The sequence below is a fragment of the Cervus canadensis genome, chromosome 29 (assembly GCF_019320065.1).
Source record: "Cervus canadensis isolate Bull #8, Minnesota chromosome 29, ASM1932006v1, whole genome shotgun sequence".
In the NCBI taxonomy this organism is placed as follows: Eukaryota; Metazoa; Chordata; class Mammalia; order Artiodactyla; family Cervidae; genus Cervus; species Cervus canadensis.
In genome coordinates, this window is record NC_057414.1 from 40,020,026 (window position 1) to 40,039,668 (window position 19,643).

General features: G+C 61.5%; 1 protein-coding gene across 3 annotated transcripts; it reads left to right on the forward strand.

Moving 5' to 3' along the window:
* Positions 1-1,468: 1,468 nt before the first annotated feature.
* PLCB3 (phospholipase C beta 3) lies at positions 1,469-18,913 on the forward strand. Of its 3 annotated transcripts, none has more exons than XM_043451420.1 (31): positions 1,469-1,724; positions 5,018-5,095; positions 5,363-5,431; positions 5,521-5,661; positions 5,883-5,962; positions 6,066-6,119; positions 6,212-6,287; positions 6,389-6,489; positions 7,026-7,192; positions 7,266-7,412; positions 8,310-8,550; positions 8,752-8,836; positions 8,912-9,098; positions 9,853-10,058; positions 10,929-11,025; positions 11,105-11,189; positions 11,471-11,595; positions 11,925-12,079; positions 12,160-12,321; positions 12,907-13,006; positions 13,092-13,196; positions 13,418-13,509; positions 14,770-14,935; positions 15,025-15,060; positions 15,173-15,365; positions 15,938-16,076; positions 16,166-16,242; positions 16,385-16,474; positions 16,565-16,622; positions 16,921-17,007; positions 18,359-18,913. In XM_043451420.1, the coding sequence occupies exons 1-31, from the start codon at positions 1,626-1,628 to the stop codon at positions 18,896-18,898; spliced, it is 4,038 nt and encodes a 1,345-aa protein (XP_043307355.1). In that variant the 5' UTR covers positions 1,469-1,625; the 3' UTR covers positions 18,899-18,913. The 3 variants fall into 3 exon arrangements, with proteins under 3 accessions (XP_043307355.1, XP_043307353.1, XP_043307356.1); XM_043451418.1 differs by having other exon boundaries at positions 1,470-1,724; positions 15,935-16,076; XM_043451421.1 differs by lacking the exon at positions 18,359-18,913 and adding an exon at positions 17,098-17,706 and having other exon boundaries at positions 1,472-1,724; positions 15,935-16,076.
* Positions 18,914-19,643: the final 730 nt, after the last annotated feature.

Here is a 19,643-nt window from a genome sequence, read left to right on the forward strand (position 1 = left end):
GGGGGAGCAGAGGCCCATCTCTACCCTGCATGGCTACCCAATGAGACCTTGTGGTCCCTGAGTCTCTGAGGGGTATGGCTCTGTTGCTCTGGTGAGAGAGGACAAGGATCACAAATCGGGTCCGCTTTCTTTGCCTCTTCAAGGGCAAGGAGTAAAGACAGGACAGAGCTGGCCTTCAAGACAGAGGGCTGCAATCCTCCTATCAAGCTGTGTGACCTTGGGTGAGTCCTTTCCCCTCTCTGGGCCTCAAGTAGAGCTAATAATCACACCCACAGGGCCTCAGCCAAAGGCTAGGAGATCTGTTAGGTTAGAGTCGGTGCCCAACATGGTGGTGATTTTGAGGATGGCCAGTGCCAGGCAGGGTTCCCCTTGGGGGTCTGAGAGCCTGGGGCAAAGGCAGCCTGTAGGGCTGCCTCCTCCTTGACTGACCCCTTCTCGCCCAGAAACAGCTCTGTCTCTTTCTGGGTTTCTAGGTGACTTGGCTGGCCCCTCTGGATGAGTTCTACTTTAAACCTGCTGCTGCTACTGCCTCTGTATTGGGGGGGCTCCCACAGGGGCCCCCAGGCAGGAGCCCCCCCAGCCAAGCCCTGCAGGAGGGGCTGTAGCCCCCACCCATCTCAGTGCCCATGTGCCTTCCAGCTCAGGTCCCTAGCACGCTGCAGATTTCAGGGCACCTGCTGTGGGCCAGGCGTGGCAGAGCCCCTCCTCAACCCTCCTAGTTCGTGGACACCCAGGAGGCTTCTGACCCCTCCAGGCAGAACGACCAGCTGTCCCCTTCTCAGTTTGCAGTCGGGAGCCCCACAGGGACAGGTTCCAGGCTGAGCTGGGGGGTGGGGGGTGGGTTCTGCGGAACAAGAAGGGCGCTGTTCCAGGGCTCGCTCTACAAAGCCAGGGTACTTGGGTCCTCAATGGAGGCGGCAGGCGCCGGGCCTCCCCGGGCTAAGGATGGGGGGAGGGCGCCTGCGGCGGGAGGCCCATTAGCTTGCTAATTGCTCCCAGGGAGGGGGACCGAGCTGCTGCAGGAGGGGGTGAGGCAATGTGAGGGCAGGGGGGTGGGGGTGGGGGTGGGAGTGGCTTTTCCAGCACTCAGCTAAACGCTGCAGGAGTGGGGTGGAAGGCAGGTCTCTTCTCCCTCAAGCCCAAGTATTGCTCTCTGGTAATACCCCCGCCCCTGCCCCTCAGAAACCTCAGTGGGCTGACCCCAGCGCCGGTCTTCAGCAGCGCCCTCTACACCCAGTCCCCCTAGCTGCACCCCAGTCCCTAAGCGCCCTCCCTCCACCCCGGGCCGGTTCAGCAGAGTTCCCCCAGCGAAGCACCCCAGTCTAGGCGCGCCCGAGTCCCATCCCTCCTCTGGCTGCAGTCGCCGCCCCGGCCGCCAGGGGGAGCCGACGCGAGGCGGGCCGGCCGGACGCGGTGGGAGGGGGCGGTCCCGCTGCGGCCCCGCCCCCGCCCCGCCCCGGCCGGGCCCCGCCGATTCTCTGGTCTGTCCGGGACAGACTGGCGGGCGGGCGGGCGCAGACGCCGCCGGGCCGGAGCGGGCCGTGCGGGAGCGCGCGGAGGGAACAGCGGCGCCGTCGGGTCCCCGTCGGGGCTCCGCGGGTCCCCGACCCGCCCCCGGCCTGGCTATGGCGGGCGCCAGGCCCGGCGTCCACGCGCTGCAGCTGGAGCCGCCCACCGTCGTGGAGACCCTGCGGCGCGGGAGTAAGTTCATCAAATGGGACGAGGTGAGTGCAGGGGCCCCCTGCTCCGCCCAGATCCGGGGACTCCGTCACGCCTGCTTCGCCAGACGCCGGGGACCCCCAGCCCAGACTGGCCTGATCACCGCGCCACCCCCATCCCAGCCTGGCTGCGCTCCGGAAACTTGAGTCCCCAATCGTCCCCGTAAGGAAGACTTTGTCCCCCACCCGCCAGTCCGGCCCCTCTTCTGCGGAAAATTTGACATTTATTCCTTGGCTCGGAGATTTAGAACCCCAATAAATCCTAGCCCCCGCTTTTTCAGTTGTCCTTCTCACCTCTCCTTGCCCGTCTAATTCTCGTTCCCCCAACCCTGGCCTGGTCACCAGACCCCTGCCCGGCACTGGACGGTCTGGCTCAAGAACCATGGCCCCCACACTGGCTTAGCGTACCCCCATTCTGACTGGGTGCCTCTGGGACCCTGCCCTTCCCCGTACCCTAGTTTGAACATTCTTCTCCATTCATCACTTTTTCACCCTGTTCTGGCTGGCACCCCTTTGCCCTGCTTCTGGATCCCAGCCCAGCTCCCCGCTCTGGTGGGAGTACCAGGTCACCCCACCTGGAGACTTTGCCCCCCAAGTTCCTCCACCTCGGGGGAACTTTGCTCACCACTCATTAGCACCGGGACTTTGAACCCCAATAAATCCTGGCCCCCCTTTATCTGACCTGCCCCTGGTGCATCCCCGAGGCCCCGCTCCCACCTGCGACTTGGCGACGGGTCCTGCCCCTCACGCTCTTTTCCACAGCGCCCCCTCCCCTGCCCCCTGGGCCCCTCCTCGCCGGCCTGAGCTTCCTTGCTGCTCCTTCCCAGCCAGGCCGGAGGCCTGGAAGACTCCCGGCTCCTTTCCGGCTGGGTGGGGCGGGTAGGCGTGAGAGCTGGGGGAGGGGCTGGGGGCGTGGCCTGAGGTAACAGGTGTGCCCTAGAGGGTGTCCCGGCGCCCCTGGGACTAGGGCAGACCCCTCCCCCCAGGCCTGCTTGAAGGGAAAAGTTTCTCCTTTTCCTTACAGTGTGATAAACCCAAATAAGGAAGTGGGAACAGGGAGAGGGCCCTGGGGGTGGGGTGGGGGTTGCTGACAAGGACTTGGGGCCTGAGAGGCTGGGGCTCACGCTGCCTTTGAAGACCGGGCCCCTGAGGAGGGTCAGAGGGAGGCCCTGGGGGCAATGCCCACAGAACTAGCCCCTCCTCACACTACTGGGGGCCCCTGAGCCCCAGGGCAGGGTTAGCAATCCCAGAGAAGGGCTGAGGGTGGGTGTCAGCCCAGTGAGGTGGGGAGGCCCAAGCACCCCAAAAGTTCTCAAGCTGCTGTCCCCTCTGCCTCCAGTTCAGTCTCCCATCTTTCCTAAGCAAAACCTGAGATGGGCGGGGCTAGTGCACTCCCCATCCTCCCGCAGATGGAAACTGAGTCTGGAGAACAGAGGCTAATCCCAGGCCTCACGGTGGCGTGGTGGCTGAGGCCAGCAGCTGGGAGTTTGGCAGAGGTCCTGGTTCCCGGATTCCCAAACCCTGGGACTCGGGAGCCATACTTGTTATTGTTGTTCATTGCTCAGTCTTGTCGGACCCTCCATGGACTGTAGCCTGCCAGGCAAGGGATTTCCCAGGCAGGAATACTGGAGTGCATTGCCCTTTCCTCCTCCAGGGGATCTTCCCGATCCAGGGATTGAACCCACATTTCCTGCATTAGCAGGTGGATTCTTTACCGCTGAGCCACCAGGAAAGCCTCTGGAACCATTCTAGTAGTGTTAGTCGCTCAGGCATGCCCGACTCTTTGTGAGCCCGTGGACTGTAGCCCACCAGGCTCATCTGTCCATGGAATTCTCCAGGCAAGAATACTGGTGTGGGTTGCTCCTCCAGGGGATCTTCCGGACCCAGGGATCAAACCTGGGTCTCCTGCATTTCAGGCAGATTCTTTACAGTCTGAGTTACCAGGGAAGCCCTGGAGCCATACTGCCTGCATGCACATCTTGGCTCCTTTTCTTGACCTTAGGAAAGCCGCATAGTCTCTGTGCCTCAGTCTTCTCACATGTAAAATGGGAAGAACAGAAGCACAAACCTCATAGGATGTTAAGAGAACTAAGTGAGCTCCTAGATAGTGAGTGCTTCAACCTGTACCTGGCAGGCAGAAGGGAGGGTGAGCTGTTGTACTGACCACCAGTGAGCAGTAACTTGGGAGTGGCACCAGAGTGAGTCAGGGTCTTCTGCTGGCCTGCGGCAAGAGAGTTCTGGGCTTCCCTCGTGGCTCAGTGGTAAAGAATCCGCTTGCCAGTGCCTGCTAATGCAGGAAATGCGAGTTCGATCCCTGGGTCAGGAAGATCTCCTGGAGAAGGAAATGGCAACCCACTCCAGCATTCTGGGCTGGAAAATCCCACGGACAGAGGAGCCTGACAGGCTACAATCCAAGGGGTCGCCAAGAATCGGACACCGCTGAGCAACTAAACCACCACAGGAGAGCTCTGCCTGTGGCTGCTTGGTCACTCGGGCCTGGGCTGAGTCTGAGCCTCTGGTGACACCACCCCCTCCCCACCGCTGCTAGTCCTGAGTCACACAGGGTGGCTCTTCTCGGAAGTGGAGCCAGTGCACGCTTTTGCTGCCCTCCCGCCAGCCAGGGCTGTTTGAGTGAGGGCTGAATTCGCTGTCTGGGCCTGAAGGGCAGGATGAGTCCCTGTCCAAGGGTACTTAGTCTGTGCTGTAAGATGGGTGGGGTGAGCCTCGAAGCTGTGGGGCTCCAGTGGGTGCAGAGTGGGGGGGGGTGTAATGGACTTTGAAGCCGATGTAAGGGGTGGCTGGCTGTCCTGGGGACCCGAGGGACACAGAGGACCATGAGGGTCAGGCTGCCAAACCCTCTTTTTTCATTCCATAAATATTCCCAAGGGGGTGCTGTGGGGGCTTCAGTCACCGGGGACCTCTTGGACCTTATGAGGAAACAGCCTAGGGTTGGGGTCTGGGGAGGCCTCTCCAAGGAGGCGGATCAGATTTCGTGGGTAGAGAAATAAAGGAAGATATCCCTGCACGGGAACAATGATGCAAAACCTGGAGATGGGGAATGGATAGTTAGTGGTCCATGTGGCAGAGTCTTAGGGCAAGAAGGAGGTGGGGCTGGGAGGGGCCTCGGAGCTCAGCTCTGTCCTGAGGACTGAAAGGAGCTGCAGAGGACCTGTGGGCTGGCTGAGCCGTCATCTTCGCTCACTGGCAGAAAGATTGGAGTGGAGGGGCCCAGGGTTCCAGGGACCAAACCCGGGCAGCAGCCCTCCCTCCCTGACCCCTGCCGTCCGCCTCGTCCCCAGGAGGCCTCCAGTCGGAACCTGGTAACCCTGCGTGTGGACTCCAATGGCTTCTTCCTGTACTGGACGGGACCCAACATGGTGAGGACGGCGCTGGCGCGGCTTGCTGGGTTCCAGGGCCCCCCACCCCAGACCCCCCGACACCACCCCCTGGCTCTGCCCTTGGGGACAGGGCCCCGCTGCTGCCTGACCTCTCCCCCAGTTCCTAGGACAGGAAGTGCTAAGAACAGGGGCTAAGGCTGGGTCTACAGCAGGGGATGAGCACTCCCTGGCCCGGGTGGGGAGCTTGGGGGCTCCGGCTCCCACCCTGGAGCCTCTCAGACCCACCCTGGCATCTGGTCTCCCCAGGAGGTGGACACACTGGACATCAGTTCCATCAGGGACACCAGGACTGGCCGTTACGCCCGCCTGCCCAAGGTGAGTGATGGGGGGCCCAGGTAATGGATGGGAGTGAGGTAATGGGGGAGGGGGACAGCCCTCTTCACCCTTGGCTCTCACCTACTCAGGACCCCAAGATCCGGGAGGTGTTAGGCTTTGGGGTCCCTGATGCCCGGTTGGAGGAGAAGCTGATGACAGTGGTGGCCGGGCCAGACCCGGTGAATACAACATTCTTGAACTTCATGGCCGTGCAGGATGATACAGCAAAGGTGGGCTGGGATCGATGGCTGGGCCTGGGGGAGCTACCGCCTCACTTGTTGAGTTAGCCATCACGTAGTAGGCACCTGCTGTGTACTAGGTTGTCCTCTGCCCGTTTTTTAAATCATCCTCTGACAAAGTGGTTTTTAAGCATTTCCCGTGGATCTGACAGTGGCTGAGCCAGCCCCTCTGTCCCCCACTCACCCCCTGCCCCTGGATCCTGACCCCTCAGGTCTGGTCCGAGGAGCTCTTCAAGTTGGCTATGAACATCCTGGCTCAGAACGCCTCCCGGAACACCTTCTTGCGCAAAGCGTGAGCCCTGGGCCTGCCCTGGGGTAGCGGGGGGCAGGAGTGCATGGGGGTGGGGTCAGGTGGCTGTTGTCCCGGGGCGTGACCCTCCCACCTGTCTCCCCAGATACACGAAGCTGAAGCTGCAGGTGAACCAGGATGGACGGATTCCAGTCAAGAAGTGAGCACCCCTTTCCCTCCTCAGCATCTCCTTTGCTGTTCTGACCTTGGTGACCTTTGCCCCACTGACCCTAACCCCTCCCATCTGCTCAGCATCCTGAAGATGTTCTCAGCAGACAAGAAACGGGTAGAAACTGCGCTGGAATCCTGTGGCCTCAATTTCAACCGAGTGAGGGCGCTGGGGACAGGGGTTGGGGGGTGTCGTAGTGGGCGCCTGCTCTTTGAGGGCCGGCTGTCCCTGGCTTCTGACTCTCCACTCCTGGCCCCTAGAGCGAGTCCATCCGGCCTGACGAGTTTTCCTTGGAAATTTTCGAGCGGTTCCTGAACAAGCTGTGTTTGCGGCCGGACATTGACAAGATCCTGCTGGAGATGTGAGCAGGGCTGACCTGCCTACCAGCCCCTGTGTGTTGCGTCTGGCCTCTGCCGGCGGTGGTGTCCCTTCCAGTCCCAGGAGGGGAGGCGGAGCTCTTGGGGGTCTCTGCGTGCTGGGCTGTGGCTGTGCTCAGGGCTGCCTGGGGCCCTGCTGTGGACAGTTCTGTGCTGACCCTTCTTGGCCAGGGCTGCTCCTGAGACAGCAGGAGGTCCCCCACGCTGGGGACCAAAATGCATTGGCTCAGATGTGTTGTGGGTGATGCTGGAGCTGAGATTGGGCCCAGGAGCTGCAGGCAGGCATGGTGTAGTGGGCCAAGCCCTTGGTGGCTTCCAAAGCCCTTACTGATACTAGCGCCGGCACCAACTGGTCAGGAAAGCGGATGGGGAAACTGAGGCCCAGAGGGGCTGAGACTGACCCCCGTCCCCATCAGAGGGTTCTGGAGCTAGGCACCAACCTTCCGACTCCTCCCCAGGTGAGGGTTTGAAACAGGAGCTGGTGAGGCTCCAGCCTAACACGGCGTCCCGCCCCCTCCAGAGGTGCCAAGGGCAAACCTTACCTGACGCTGGAGCAGCTCATGGATTTCATCAACCAGAAGCAACGGGACCCGCGGCTCAATGAAGTGCTGTACCCACCTCTGCGGCCCTCCCAGGCCCGGCTGCTCATCGAGAAGTATGAGCCCAACAAGCAGTTCCTGGAGCGAGGTGAGCCAGCATGGGAGTTGGGGGCGAGGTGGGAGGGCCCCCCCGACCCTGCTGACCCCACCCTGCCCCCCAGACCAGATGTCCATGGAGGGCTTCAGCCGCTACCTGGGAGGTGAGGAGAACGGCATTCTGCCACTTGAGGCCTTGGATCTGAGTGCAGACATGACCCAGCCGCTCAGCGCCTACTTCATCAATTCCTCGCATAACACCTATCTCACCGGTGAGCGCACCCATCCTAGCGTGACATCTGCCCTCTGGTCCTGAGACTGCCTCCCTCCCTTTGGGGTGGCCCATGCTGGGGAAGCAAGCTGGAAACAGCGAGCCTGTCCTGGGGAGTGAGCTTCTCTGCATAGGTTTCCCCGGTGGCCCACAAGGTTTCCCCAGGGGAAGGGTTGAGGCCTGCACCTGCCCTGTGAAGAATAGCCTGTGTATGTTGGGGGGCAGGGAGCTGGGTCTGGAGACCACCTGGTGCTCTTAAGCTGAAAGGAGGCCACGAGGTGGGGTGGGGCAGGGCAGGGTGGGGTGGGAGTTGGGTCAGGTATCCATGAGAGGGACCCTGGAGGCACAGAAAGAATGGAAGGAATTTGCACTGATCCTGAGTGAATAGGAAGGCTTCTTGCAAGGTGTTGAGAAGGGGGAGGTGACCTGGTATGTTTTTAGAAGGATGACGCCTGGTGCTCCGCAGAGATTGGATGGGAGGTGGGGAGGGGCCTGCTGTCTCTGGGAGGAGGTGACAGAGGCTGTTCCAGGGCAGCTACTGTGGAGGGAAGAAAGGGAAGCAGGGGCCGTGGGGGTGTTGGGTATAACTCCCAGTTCAGGCCGGTGGGATGGGGGTGATGGGAGTTCATCTGAGAGAGGGTGAGACCTGGAGGTGGAGGGCCCCACCTGTCAGCCAGTGCCGGTGGGTGCTGACTGCCTGGCTTTGGGGAGAGGTGATGCCGGTTCCACAGTGAGTCAAGGCATGATCAGCAGCTGGCCAGACAAAGCGAGCCCAGGCCAGGCCTCCACCCAGGCTCTGTGTCCCCGGCGCGGCCCCACCCAGCTCAGCGCAGACCTGGGGAGGAGGGTGAGGAGCCAGGCTGGCCAGGCACTGGTGGTGATGGAGCCTCATCCCCAGCGGGGCAGCTGGCCGGAACCTCGTCGGTGGAGATGTACCGGCAGGCGCTGTTGTGGGGCTGCCGCTGCGTGGAGCTGGACGTGTGGAAGGGGCGGCCGCCCGAGGAGGAGCCGTTCATCACCCACGGCTTCACCATGACCACGGAGGTGCCGCTGAGAGATGTGCTCGAGGCCATCGCGGAGACCGCCTTCAAGACCTCTCCCTACCCCGTCATCCTCTCCTTTGAGAACCACGTGGACTCGTGAGTGGGACCCCGATCCCAGCTGGGGGGAGTCCCCGTGGACTCAGGGACAGCCACCTCACCATGGCACTGTTGGATTGCTCCTGTGACCTCTGACCCTGGGAGAGGGTGACCCTTTTGGTGACCTTGACGGCCTCTGACTCACTCTGGGGACTTCAGCTGCACCCTAGGAACCTCTGACCTCTGACCTTGGCCCCACAGGGCGAAACAGCAGGCTAAGATGGCCGAGTACTGCCGCTCCATCTTTGGGGACGCGCTGCTCATCGACCCCCTGGACAAGTACCCGGTATGCGGCTCAGAGCCGGGGTGGGGCATGGGGGTGAGGGCGCCCAGCAGACGCTGACCTGTCCGTGCCCACCAGCTGGCCCCGGGCGTCCCCCTGCCCAGCCCCGAGGACCTGATGGGCCGCATCCTGGTGAAGAACAAGAAGCGGCACCGACTGGGCAGCGGCGTCCCCGACAGCTCCGTGCGCAAGCGGCCACTGGAGCAGAGCAACTCGGCCCTGAGCGAGAGCTCCGCCACCACCGAGCCCTCCTCGCCCCAGCTCGGTGAGATCCTGGCCTGACCTCCGACCCAGTCCCCACCCTAAGCCCCCAGTTCCCTGAGCCCAGCCCTCCCTGGGGACGCACCTTCTGCTCCCAACCTGACCTCCCCCTTCTCGAGACACTCGCCACCTGTCGGCTGAGTATGGGACCTCTGACTCCTGACCCCAGTGGGATGTGGTTGACCCTCCGGACCCTCCAGCTAACACCTCACAGAGGTGTTCCCCCTCAACCAGGTTGTGCCTCAGGCCACTGACCTCTGACCTCAGTGAACCATCTCTCTCCTGATACCACTTCTGAGTGTACCCTCCCAGCGGGTCCTCATTTCAGTTCACCCTGGACCCCTCGCTTTATTGAGGTCCCTCTTCCATCTGACCCCTGACTGCTCACCTCCCTAAGCCCCCTCACGGGGTGTGGCCGTAACTGACCCCTGACTTGGAACCCCACCTTATCATCCTTTACCCCCATTGTCAAGGCTGTTGTATCCCAGTTCTCACCCTTCTGAGCCACCCTACCTATCTCCCTGAGTTACATCTCCCCGGAGTTATATCTGCACCCTGACCTTTGACCTTTGACCCCTCTATACTACCACTGGGTTTGATCCCATTCAACTCCTGACCTCCCCCCTCTCCCCAGCCACGCTGCACTGAGAACCCCTGGACTCCCATGAGGCAGCTCTGCACCCCCCGGGCCCAAACCTTCCTGGGTCCTGAGCGACTGTGTGCCCTGACCCCCGACCCCACGGCCTTGTCCTCTGCAGGGTCCCCCAGCTCTGACAGCTGCCCAGGCCTGAGCAACGGGGAGGAGGTGGGCCTCGAGAAGCCCAGCCTGGAGCCTCGGAAGTCTCTGGGGGAGGAGGGTTTGCAGCGGGGCCCTGATGCTCTTGGACCTGCCTACCGGGAGGATGAGGAAGAGGACGAGGAAGAGGAGGAACAGACGGACCCCAAAAAGCCGACCACGGATGAGGTCAGGCCTGCGAGCGGGATGAGGGGGCGGCGGGATGAGGGGGCGGCGGCATGCCTTCACTTCCCAAGTGGGCTGGGCCCTGACTGTGCCAGGCACAGCCCTGAGTGCCGGGTCCGCCTTCCCTCCCAGAGTTCACATGCGGGGTGTGTGTGGAGCGCGGGAGGGTCTTAGGTAAACAGCTGTGGAAGTCAGTGTGAAATTGTGTTTGGGATGTGGGCTGGGAGGGGTGAGTGAGGGTGCAGAACCAGGGTGAGGAGTGGGAGGTGGACCTCGGCGAGGACGTTGGGTGAGCGGACTGAGGAAGGGGGACTATGCAAAGGCCCTGTGGCAGGGCCAGAGAGCGTGGAGGAGGGGCACACTGAGTTCTGGGGAAGGGAGGTGACAGGAAAGGTCAGCTCTGAGATGGGGTTGGGAAGGGGCCCAGAGTGGGGATGGGTGTGGGCAGAGGTGAGCGAGCTCAGGTTGCAAGGCTTGGGGACCTTGTGAGGTACCCAGGAGGAGGTGGCGAGGCGGTAGCTGGAAATGAGAATGGGGGTTGGAATTTGGGCGCTCACCCTCATGTGAATAATTGAACCCCTGAGGTTGGCTGAGGAGTTCCAGCTTCCAAGGATCAGGGGGGCAGGAGGCAGACTGGGAAGGTGGGGTCCAGGGCCCGGTCAGCAAGGCCCAGAGAGAAGGTTGTGGGGTGCATGGAACTACGATGGACAGGCCGTGTTCGGGCTGGGGTCTTTGCTAGGAGCCCCTGGGCAGTGTGATTGCAGAACTGGGAAGAGGGTCAGCACCTCCTCTGTGGTGCGGGGGCAGGTGAGGGAACTTCCAACTCCTGGCTGGGGGGCACGGAACCGGTGACCCTGCGATTGGGGGCCATAGGGCACTGCCAGCAGTGAAGTCAATGCCACTGAGGAAATGTCCACACTCGTCAACTACATCGAGCCTGTCAAATTCAAGTCCTTCGAGGCTGCTCGAAGTGAGTGGGGTGAGAGGTGGGGGAAGGGGAGGCCGTCCGGCTCTGCCAGGCCTGATCCCCTCCCACCTCCACCCCCCAGAGAGGAACAAGTGCTTTGAGATGTCATCCTTCGTGGAGACCAAGGCCATGGAGCAACTGACAAAGAGCCCTATGGAGTTTGTGGAGTATCCTTCCGCGCCGGCAGTCTGGCGGGCCGAGGCGGGGCTGCTCACGGGGAGGCAGGCTTGGGTGGTTCTACCCCTCCTGACTCTGGAGCACCCCTGTCTGGGTTGGGAGTGGGCCTGGGAGACTGCCCAGGGCCTAGGCTGAGAAGTGGGGATTGAGGGGCAGCTTGAACCAAGGCCGGGAGGTGGGTTCACAGGAGCCAAGGATGGGCCTGGAGCACTGGGCTCAAGGCAGAACGCGGGGCCAGTACCTGCCTGTGGTCCCTGACTGTCAACCTCAGATACAACAAGCAGCAGCTCAGCCGCATCTACCCCAAGGGCACGCGCGTGGACTCGTCCAACTACATGCCCCAGCTCTTCTGGAACGTGGGCTGCCAGCTCGTTGCACTCAACTTCCAGACCCTGGGTGAGTGCTGCCCTGCCTTGACCTTTGACCTCTGGCCCCCAGCCTCACTAACTTCTGCCCCCTGACCCTGTGAGTCTTGACTGCAGGGACCTCTGACTCCAATCCCAGATCCCCACATCCAACCGAGACCTCGTCTAACCCTAACCCCTGATCTTGGCTGATGCTAGACCTGGCCCCTTGTCCCGTCTTCCCAGAGTCTGGATCCTGGATGCCATCTGATCTGACCTGAATGACCCCTGGTCTCCCCACTGCACTGCACGGCAGTGTCCTTCCTGACCTTGACCCTATTCCACCTGCTGACCCTTGCCCTCCCCTTGTCGCTCCCCTAGATGTGCCGATGCAGCTCAATGCAGGTGTGTTCGAGTACAATGGGCGCAGTGGCTACCTACTCAAGCCTGAGTTCATGCGGCGGCCAGACAAGTCCTTTGACCCCTTCACCGAAGCCATCGTGGACGGCATCGTGGCCAATGCCGTGCGGGTCAAGGTGGGGCCGGGAAGGGTGCAGGCCAGGGTGTCCCGGGGTCGGGACTTTTGAGCAGCCTCCTCACCCTCCTGGCCCCCCAGGTGATCTCGGGGCAGTTCCTGTCCGACAGGAAGGTGGGCATCTACGTGGAGGTGGACATGTTCGGGCTCCCCGTTGACACGCGGCGCAAGTACCGCACGCGGACCTCACAGGGGAACTCGTTCAACCCCGTGTGGGATGAGGAGCCCTTCGACTTCCCCAAGGTGAGCCCCAGGCCTGCCGGGCTCTCTTGGTGGGGGAACAGGAGCACCCTGTGGTCGGGGGTCAGAGGCGGGGGTGCCGAGGCTAGGCCTGTCACCCCAGGTCCTGCTTGTCTGCGTGTCAGGCTGGAGCCCCCTGCCCTCTGTGGGGTCAGGGTCGGGGGGCAGGAGGCTGAGACGGAAGGAGGTCCCGCAGCCCCCCGGGGGCACAGCCCACCCCCTCTCCCAGGCAGGAGGGACTCGCCGCAAGCTCATCCCAGCTTCTCCCCGCCTCCCAGATGGATGGGCCTGCTGAGGATGCGGCCTCAGTCTCAGATGCGTGGCTTACTCTAGGTGCTAAGCTGGCAGTGACCAGACCCTTCCCGCCATAATGATGCCTGGAGGGGGTCTGTCTCCCTGTCCTCTGGACTCAGGGCTCTGGGAGACGCTGGCCACTTCTGGCCAGGCTGCGGAGGTGCGGGTCCACCATTGGCTCAGGGCGATGGTGACTGATGGTCTGTGCTCGGGTCACGTGGTCCAGGGGCCCACTCTGGATGGCGGCCTTGCTGGCCATGGTCAGCTGCGGCTTAGACCAGTCTGGACCCTCAGGTGGTGCTGCCCACGCTGGCTTCGCTGCGCATCGCGGCCTTTGAGGAGGGGGGCAAGTTCGTGGGGCACCGGATCCTACCTGTCTCCGCCATCCGCTCAGGTGAGGCCATCTGGGCTCTGGGCAGTTCGGGGGGCATGGTGTGTGGGGACCTGTGCTCAGCCCCCTTGCCCTCCCGCCCTCCCAGGGTACCACTACATCTGCCTGCGGAACGAGGCCAACCAGCCGCTGTGCCTGCCAGCCCTGCTCATCTACACCGAGGCCTCCGACTACATCCCCGACGACCACCAGGGTGAGCCACAGGGGGGCTGGAGGAGCGAGGCAGGCCAGGCAGGGAGGGTGGGGACAAGGACACCACCAGGGCCTGGGAGTGGCTGGGACTGGTGGCCCCAGGTGGGTGGTAAACAGCTCTGAAGGTGGTTTTGCAGTCCCTGAGTGAGACCAGAGCTGGGGAGGGTGTGGGCCCGGGGGTTTTGTCTCTGAGACCCTTGCCCTCTGCCGCTCCACCTGCAGACTATGCAGAGGCCCTGATCAACCCTATCAAGCATGTCAGCCTGATGGACCAGAGGGCCAAGCAGCTGGCCGCCCTCATTGGGGAGAGCGAGGTGAGCCAGGGCAGGTCAGGGGCAGGCATAGTGATGCCTGGAGGGGTCTGTCTGCCTGAGCTCTTAACAGGCAGGAGGCAGCAGGGCTCAGGCTCACCTGGACCCTGGGGGTCAGGGTGGGGGAGTGGTCAGAGCTGACCCCTGGGCCCAGCCCTGGTGGGGAAGCACCCTACAGCCTTCTCCGCTGTTCTCCGTCTGCACCACCCATGCCAGTCCCAGCTGGCGGTAGGACTCTTCTCCCCGAGGGGCCTGTTCCCTGCTTACTGCCAACGCCAGCTTCATGGGTTCACCGACACTGTCCCTTCAGCCCTGGGCTCTACCTCCAGTACCCTCCCCCACGCTGCACTGGGGCTCCTGGGCGCTCTCGTTCAGGAGGCTCAGCTGCCTGGGCTTACTCCGCACACTTTAAGGAGGTGGAAATCCCTTCTGCATGAGAAAGGCCTTCGGGACTGTCCAGGGCTAGAATTTTTCTGGCTGCTGGTAGGCTCAAAGCCAGGGTGCAGAGTTCAGCCGCTTCACCAGGGCAGTTGGAAGCCCTAAAAGCTTTTCAAGCCTGGTCCTGGAAGCCATGAGGCGGCCGTGGCTTCTGCGGGGAGGGGTCAGGAGCAGAGGCTCGCCGCACATCTAGGCCTGGTCCCATGGGGGCCTGCGGCAGCAGGGAAGAAAGCTGGCTGCCTGGAGTTATTAGCGGGAGAGACTAGTGCCCCCTCGGCGGTCACTTCCTTCATTGATTTAATCAGGAGCTAAGCATCGAGGAAGATGAGCAGCTGTGGGCAAGGGTGGAGGGGGACTCAGAGACAGGAGGGAACTTGGTGCGGGGCCAGTGCTTTCCAGAACAATCTAGAAGTTCCTAACCATATGCAGTAAGGCCTGGCATCCTAGAGATATGATCTCACATTCTCGTACCCATGCCCCACGTGCAAAAGGGGGTTAGAAATGTGTATCTTGTTCTCATGAAGTTATTCTCACAGCCCCACATGACAGATGAGAGGAGTCCAGGGCCACGGGCTGAGGGAGGTTGTGAAGGACCGAAGAGTCTAGAGAGGGGGAATTCCCTGGTGGTCCAGTGGTTAGGACTCTACACTTGCACTGCTGAGGGCCCGGGTTTGATCCCTGGTTGGAGAACTAAGGTCCTACACAAGCCTCATGGTGTGGCTCCCTTCCCCCAAAATATTTAAAAAAATAAAAGGAGGGTCTGGAGAGAGTAGCATTTCTAGAACGAGCATAGAGCATTCTACTTTCTCCACCCCGCCCTCGCAGGCTCAGGCTGGCCCGGAGACAAGCCAGGAGACCCAGTCTCAGCAGCTGGGGTACCAACTGAACCCAAACCCCACGCCCAGCCCACTGGACGCCTCCCCGCGCCGGCCCCCAGGCCCAGCCACCTCCCCCACCAGCTCCTCCATCAGCTCCTCCATTAGCAGCCCAGGTAAGGGGTGGCCTGGGGGTAGGCGGAGGGAGGGGAATAGCTCTGTGCTTCTCCAGCTTCTCACAGCCAGCCCTGCCTCTGCTTTCCAGGTCAGCGTGATGATCTGATCGCCAGCATCCTCTCAGGTAGGGGGCGGGCCTGTCCTGGGGGCAGGGCTACTTCTGGAAGGAACCGGTGCTCCAGCAGGGGTGGTCTGCCCCAGCCCAGCCCAGCCCAGCCCGCCTTTGCTGTCCACAGAGGTGGCCCCAGCCCCGCTGGACGAGCTCCGAGGCCACAAGGCCCTGGTGAAGCTCCGGAGCCGGCAAGAGCGAGACTTCCGGGAGCTGTACAAGAAACATCAGCGGAAGGCCGTTGCCCTCACGCGCCGGTTGCTCGACAACCTGGCCCAAGCCCGCGCGGGGAGCAGGTGCCGACAGCGGCCCAGTGTCCTGTGAGTGTCTCGCCTGACCATGTGCTTTGTGCATGGATGTGAATGTGAACATGAGTATGAGGGTTTCTGCACTAGGTGGGCATGGATGGATGGCCCAGGGTTGCCCTTTTGACCCCCAGGAAGGAGGTTTGGTGCAAGGAAGACAGAGGACTCTGGGTCCCACCCTCTTTGCGACCCCATGGACTATACAGTCCATGGAATTCTCCAGGCCAGAATACGGGAGTGGGTAGCCTTTCCCTTCTCCAGGGGATCTTCCCAACCCAGGGATCGAACCCAGGTCTCCCATATTGCAGGCGGATTCTTTACCAGCTGAGCCACAAGGGAAGACCCTTTCCGCCAGGAGGGATACCTTTTTTGAGGTCCCCATAAGAGCGTGTTTCCAGGGACTGTTGCCCAGACAGGCTCCTAACATTTGTGTGGAGCTAACGGGCCTCCTCCTTGGCATAACCGATCCCACTTCTCCGGGCTGGTATCTGTCACTGCCAGCGGGCACCTGCTCTGTCCCCCTGCCCTCCCGGCCCAGGTCCATGTGACGACCTGAATATTATCCAGAGGGGTTCTCCCCACAGAAGCGGGGAGGATGAGAGGGCAGAAGAGGAAGAGGTGAGCAGGTATCAAGAGTTCCAGAAGAAACAGGTGCAGTGTCTGCTGGAGCTGAGGGAGGCCCAGGTGGACACAGAAGCGGAGCGGAGGCTGGAGCACCTGCAGCAGGTGAGGGGCGGGCAGCGGGTGGCGGGCAGAGCCTGCGCTAGGACAGGCCTGTCATCCCAGGGTCACCTGTCGGCCACCTGTGTCTGTAGGCTCAGCTGAAGCTCAGGGAGGTTGTCCTGGACGCTCACATGACTCAGTTGAAGAAACTGAAGGAGATAAATGAGAGGTGAAGGCTGGGATCTCGTGGGCGGAGAGGGGGGTACTCCCTGGTGCCACGAGGTGGGCAGAGACACACACAGACACACACACACACACACACACCCCTGCCCTGCCGTTGACCCTGCCTGTTCTCCCACTGGCTCCTCCAGGGAGAAGAAGGAACTGCAGAAGATCCTGGACAGGAAACGCCACAACAGTATCTCAGAGGCCAAGACCAGGGAGAAACATAAGAAGGAGGCGTAAGGGCATCGGGGCTGGGAGCCAGTTGCGTGCTGGGCAGGCCGGGCGGGTCCCTGGGCGCTGAGCACATCCTCCTTGCTCCTGTGCAGGGAACTGACAGAGATTAACCGTCGGCACATCACAGAGTCGGTCAACTCCATCCGTCGGGTGAGTGACGCTCAGGTGCCACCCTACCCACCCCTGTTCCTTCAGTCATCCTAAACCGGTATCCTGGGTGCCAACCTGGTGCTCCGTCGCCCTAGAGGGGCTTGAAGATCCTTTCTCTGTGGGTCTGGAACATTTGCTGTTAAAAGTCATCTCAGGACCCTGGTCACACAGCCCCGGGAACCTTCACCTCCTTGCTCAGAAAGAGGGTCTGCCTGACTTCTGTGCCCACACAGAGCCCTGGGGCCCAGGCCCCTCCCTTAGAGACCCTTGTGTGAACCCTTGCCCCCCCCACACACAGCTGGAGGAGGCCCAGAAGCAGCGGCAAGAACGCCTTGTGGCCGGGCAGCAGCAGATCCTCCAACAGCTGTCGGAAGAGGAGCCCAAGGTGAGGCCGTAGGTGAGGGGCAGGCAGGCGGCAGGTGGGCAGAGCACTGGGTGGCCTGGCCTGGCCTCTCTGACGCTGCTCCTCCTGCAGCTGCTGGCCCAGCTGGCCCAGGAGTGTCAGGAGCAGCGGGAGAGGCTGCCCCAGGAGATCCGCTGGAGCCTGCTGGGCGAGACACAGGAGGGACTGGGGGACGGGCATCTGGTCGCCTGTGCCAGCAACGGTCACGCGCCTGGGAGCAGCGGGCACCTGCCTGGCGCTGACTCAGAGAGCCAGGAGGAGACTACAAAGCTCTGAACTGGCTGAGCAAGAGGTGGCCACCAGGCCAGGGTGGGCGCTGGGAGGAGGGCAGGAGGCTAAGACACTAAATGCTCTTTTTTTTTTTTTTTAACTTTTTATCTTTAGAAATTTTATTTTTTTAAACCAGGGTGAGCACGCCACACTAACTCCCTCCTTTTACCCCCCTGGAGCCCCATTAGTCCCCAGCCCCTCCTTCCTGCCCTCAGTCCTAGGGAAGGTGCTGGGTGGGTCACTGTGGGCCAGAAGGGCCTCACCCCCATGACATCCACACCCTAGAGTGGGAGTTGTCTCCCTCACTTCCCCAGGGAACAGTGGGTGGAGCCTTCGAGCTCCGGGAAGTCACATTCTTTCTCTTTCCTTTGGGTATTTTTTTTTTATGTGAATAAACGTGGATTTCAGGGACCTTGTGTGCAGTGTGGTTTGGGGTGGGGCAGTACTGGAGAGGATTCTGGGCCCTAGATCTGGTTCTGCTTTTTCTGGAGCCTCAGTTTTCTCATCTATAAAATGGGCTTGTGGACATTGTGGGTCAGGGCCCCAACAAAGGGTTTTGAGACATCCTTGCCCAGGAACTGCCTGGAGGTTCTGCCAGTGACCTGACATCAGAGGCCCTCTGGCCTCCCCCAGGCTTTCCCGCCTCTCTGACCTCTGCCCTGGGCTCTCACTCTGCTTCCCCCACCCCTTACTCCGGTTACTTTTCTCCCTCCTGGGCTCTTGTCCTCCCGTCATAGAGGCTCAGGCCTCTGCTTCAGGAAGCCTCCCCTGCCCCCTCTTCCTGTAGCCTGATATGACCCAAGCACCCAGCATCTTCCGCCGAGGCTGCTCTTGGCCACACAGGCAGTTGATTCTGTTATCAGAGGACAGACCTGCTAGGGGTGCAGGTGGGCGGCTCCAAACCTGCCCAACATCAGGGGACCCGGGCTCTCAGCAATAGACAGGAAGTAGATGGGCCTGGAAGTGACCCTTGGGAAAGAGGGCACTGATGGTCACAGCACATGCAGGGGAGACACTGCATCCCCCTCCTCCCTGTGAGGGAGATGTTATGCCTGTTTTGCAGATGAGGAAACTGAGGTCACAGCTAAGTCAAGACATCCTGACCTGGAGGCAGGGGGGCCATGGACCCTCTAGGGCAGACTGTCTTCGCCAGCCTGGAGGACCTGCTCCACGCCTCCCCCTCCTGCCCTGGGACAGTGTGGAGTGGCAGAGACCCCGCAGCGAGGGTGCGGCTGGGTTCTACAGCAGGGTCAGGCTGGCACTTCTTCAAGGCCTCGCCCAGCTTCCTGGCGCTTCCCAGGCTGACTGCCTGCCTCCTCCAGAGGAAGGCAGCCTCTTATCTGGGCTTATCTCCTGCCAATTGAGTGTTTTCTTTCTTTGTTTTTGCTGCAGCCTCAGGCAAACAGATGGGGTGGGGAGGCCAGAGAACAGGGCTTCCAGAGCAAGGCCTTCCCTGTTTCTGCAGTCAGGCCTTGTCCTAGCTCCACATCTGCCCCATCTAGGCCCCTCAGCAAGCAACTACCATCTTCCTGACTTCACACATAAAACACTATACAGTCCCCAGGTCCTCAAAGACCAGGCTCAACTCCAAACTCCTGGGTGAAAGTGAAAGTGAAGTGGCTTACTCCTTTCCGACTCTTTGCAACCCTGTGGACTGCAGCCTGCCAGGCTTCTCCATCCATGGGATTCTCTAGGCAAGAGTACTGGAGTGGGTTGCCATTTCCTTCTCCAGGGGATCTTCCCGACGCAGGGATCAAACTCGGGTCTCCCACACTGCAGGCAGATGCTTTAACCTCTGAGTCACCAGGGAAGCCCCTAAACTCCTGGGTATGACATTCCAGCTCTTGAAAAGCCTGGCCTCTACAGCTCCCCCATCCTTCCATAGGTCTGCTATTTCCTCTACTGGAAATGACAGCACCCTCCCTCATGTCTTCAAGTCCCAGGTCTAGCTCACCTCCTCCCTGAAGCCCTCCCTGACTCTCCTCTGCTGGAGGGAGCCGCCTTCACCCTGGTTCCAGGCCCCTGTTAGAGCACTGCGCTGGCGTTAACTCCTGGCTGAGAGGCTGCCTCTCCCCTCGCCAGGAAGTTAGGAATAACAGGGGGCTGTGGCACAATCCAGATCTGTGTACCTAGTATAAAGCGCTGGCTAGTCTGTAGGGGGCGCCAATAAATCTTTCTGGAATTGAGCTCTCAGCTCGGCTCCCAGGGCCTGGTGAAGCTTCTCTGGTTCCCTAGCGATCCCTCTACTCACAGCCCTGGGCCGAGCCTTCCGTCCCCTCCCCCGCCCGATGTGTGTACTGCCAGTTCCCTGAGGAGCGCTGGCCCCAGGCCGGCCACACAGTAGCTGC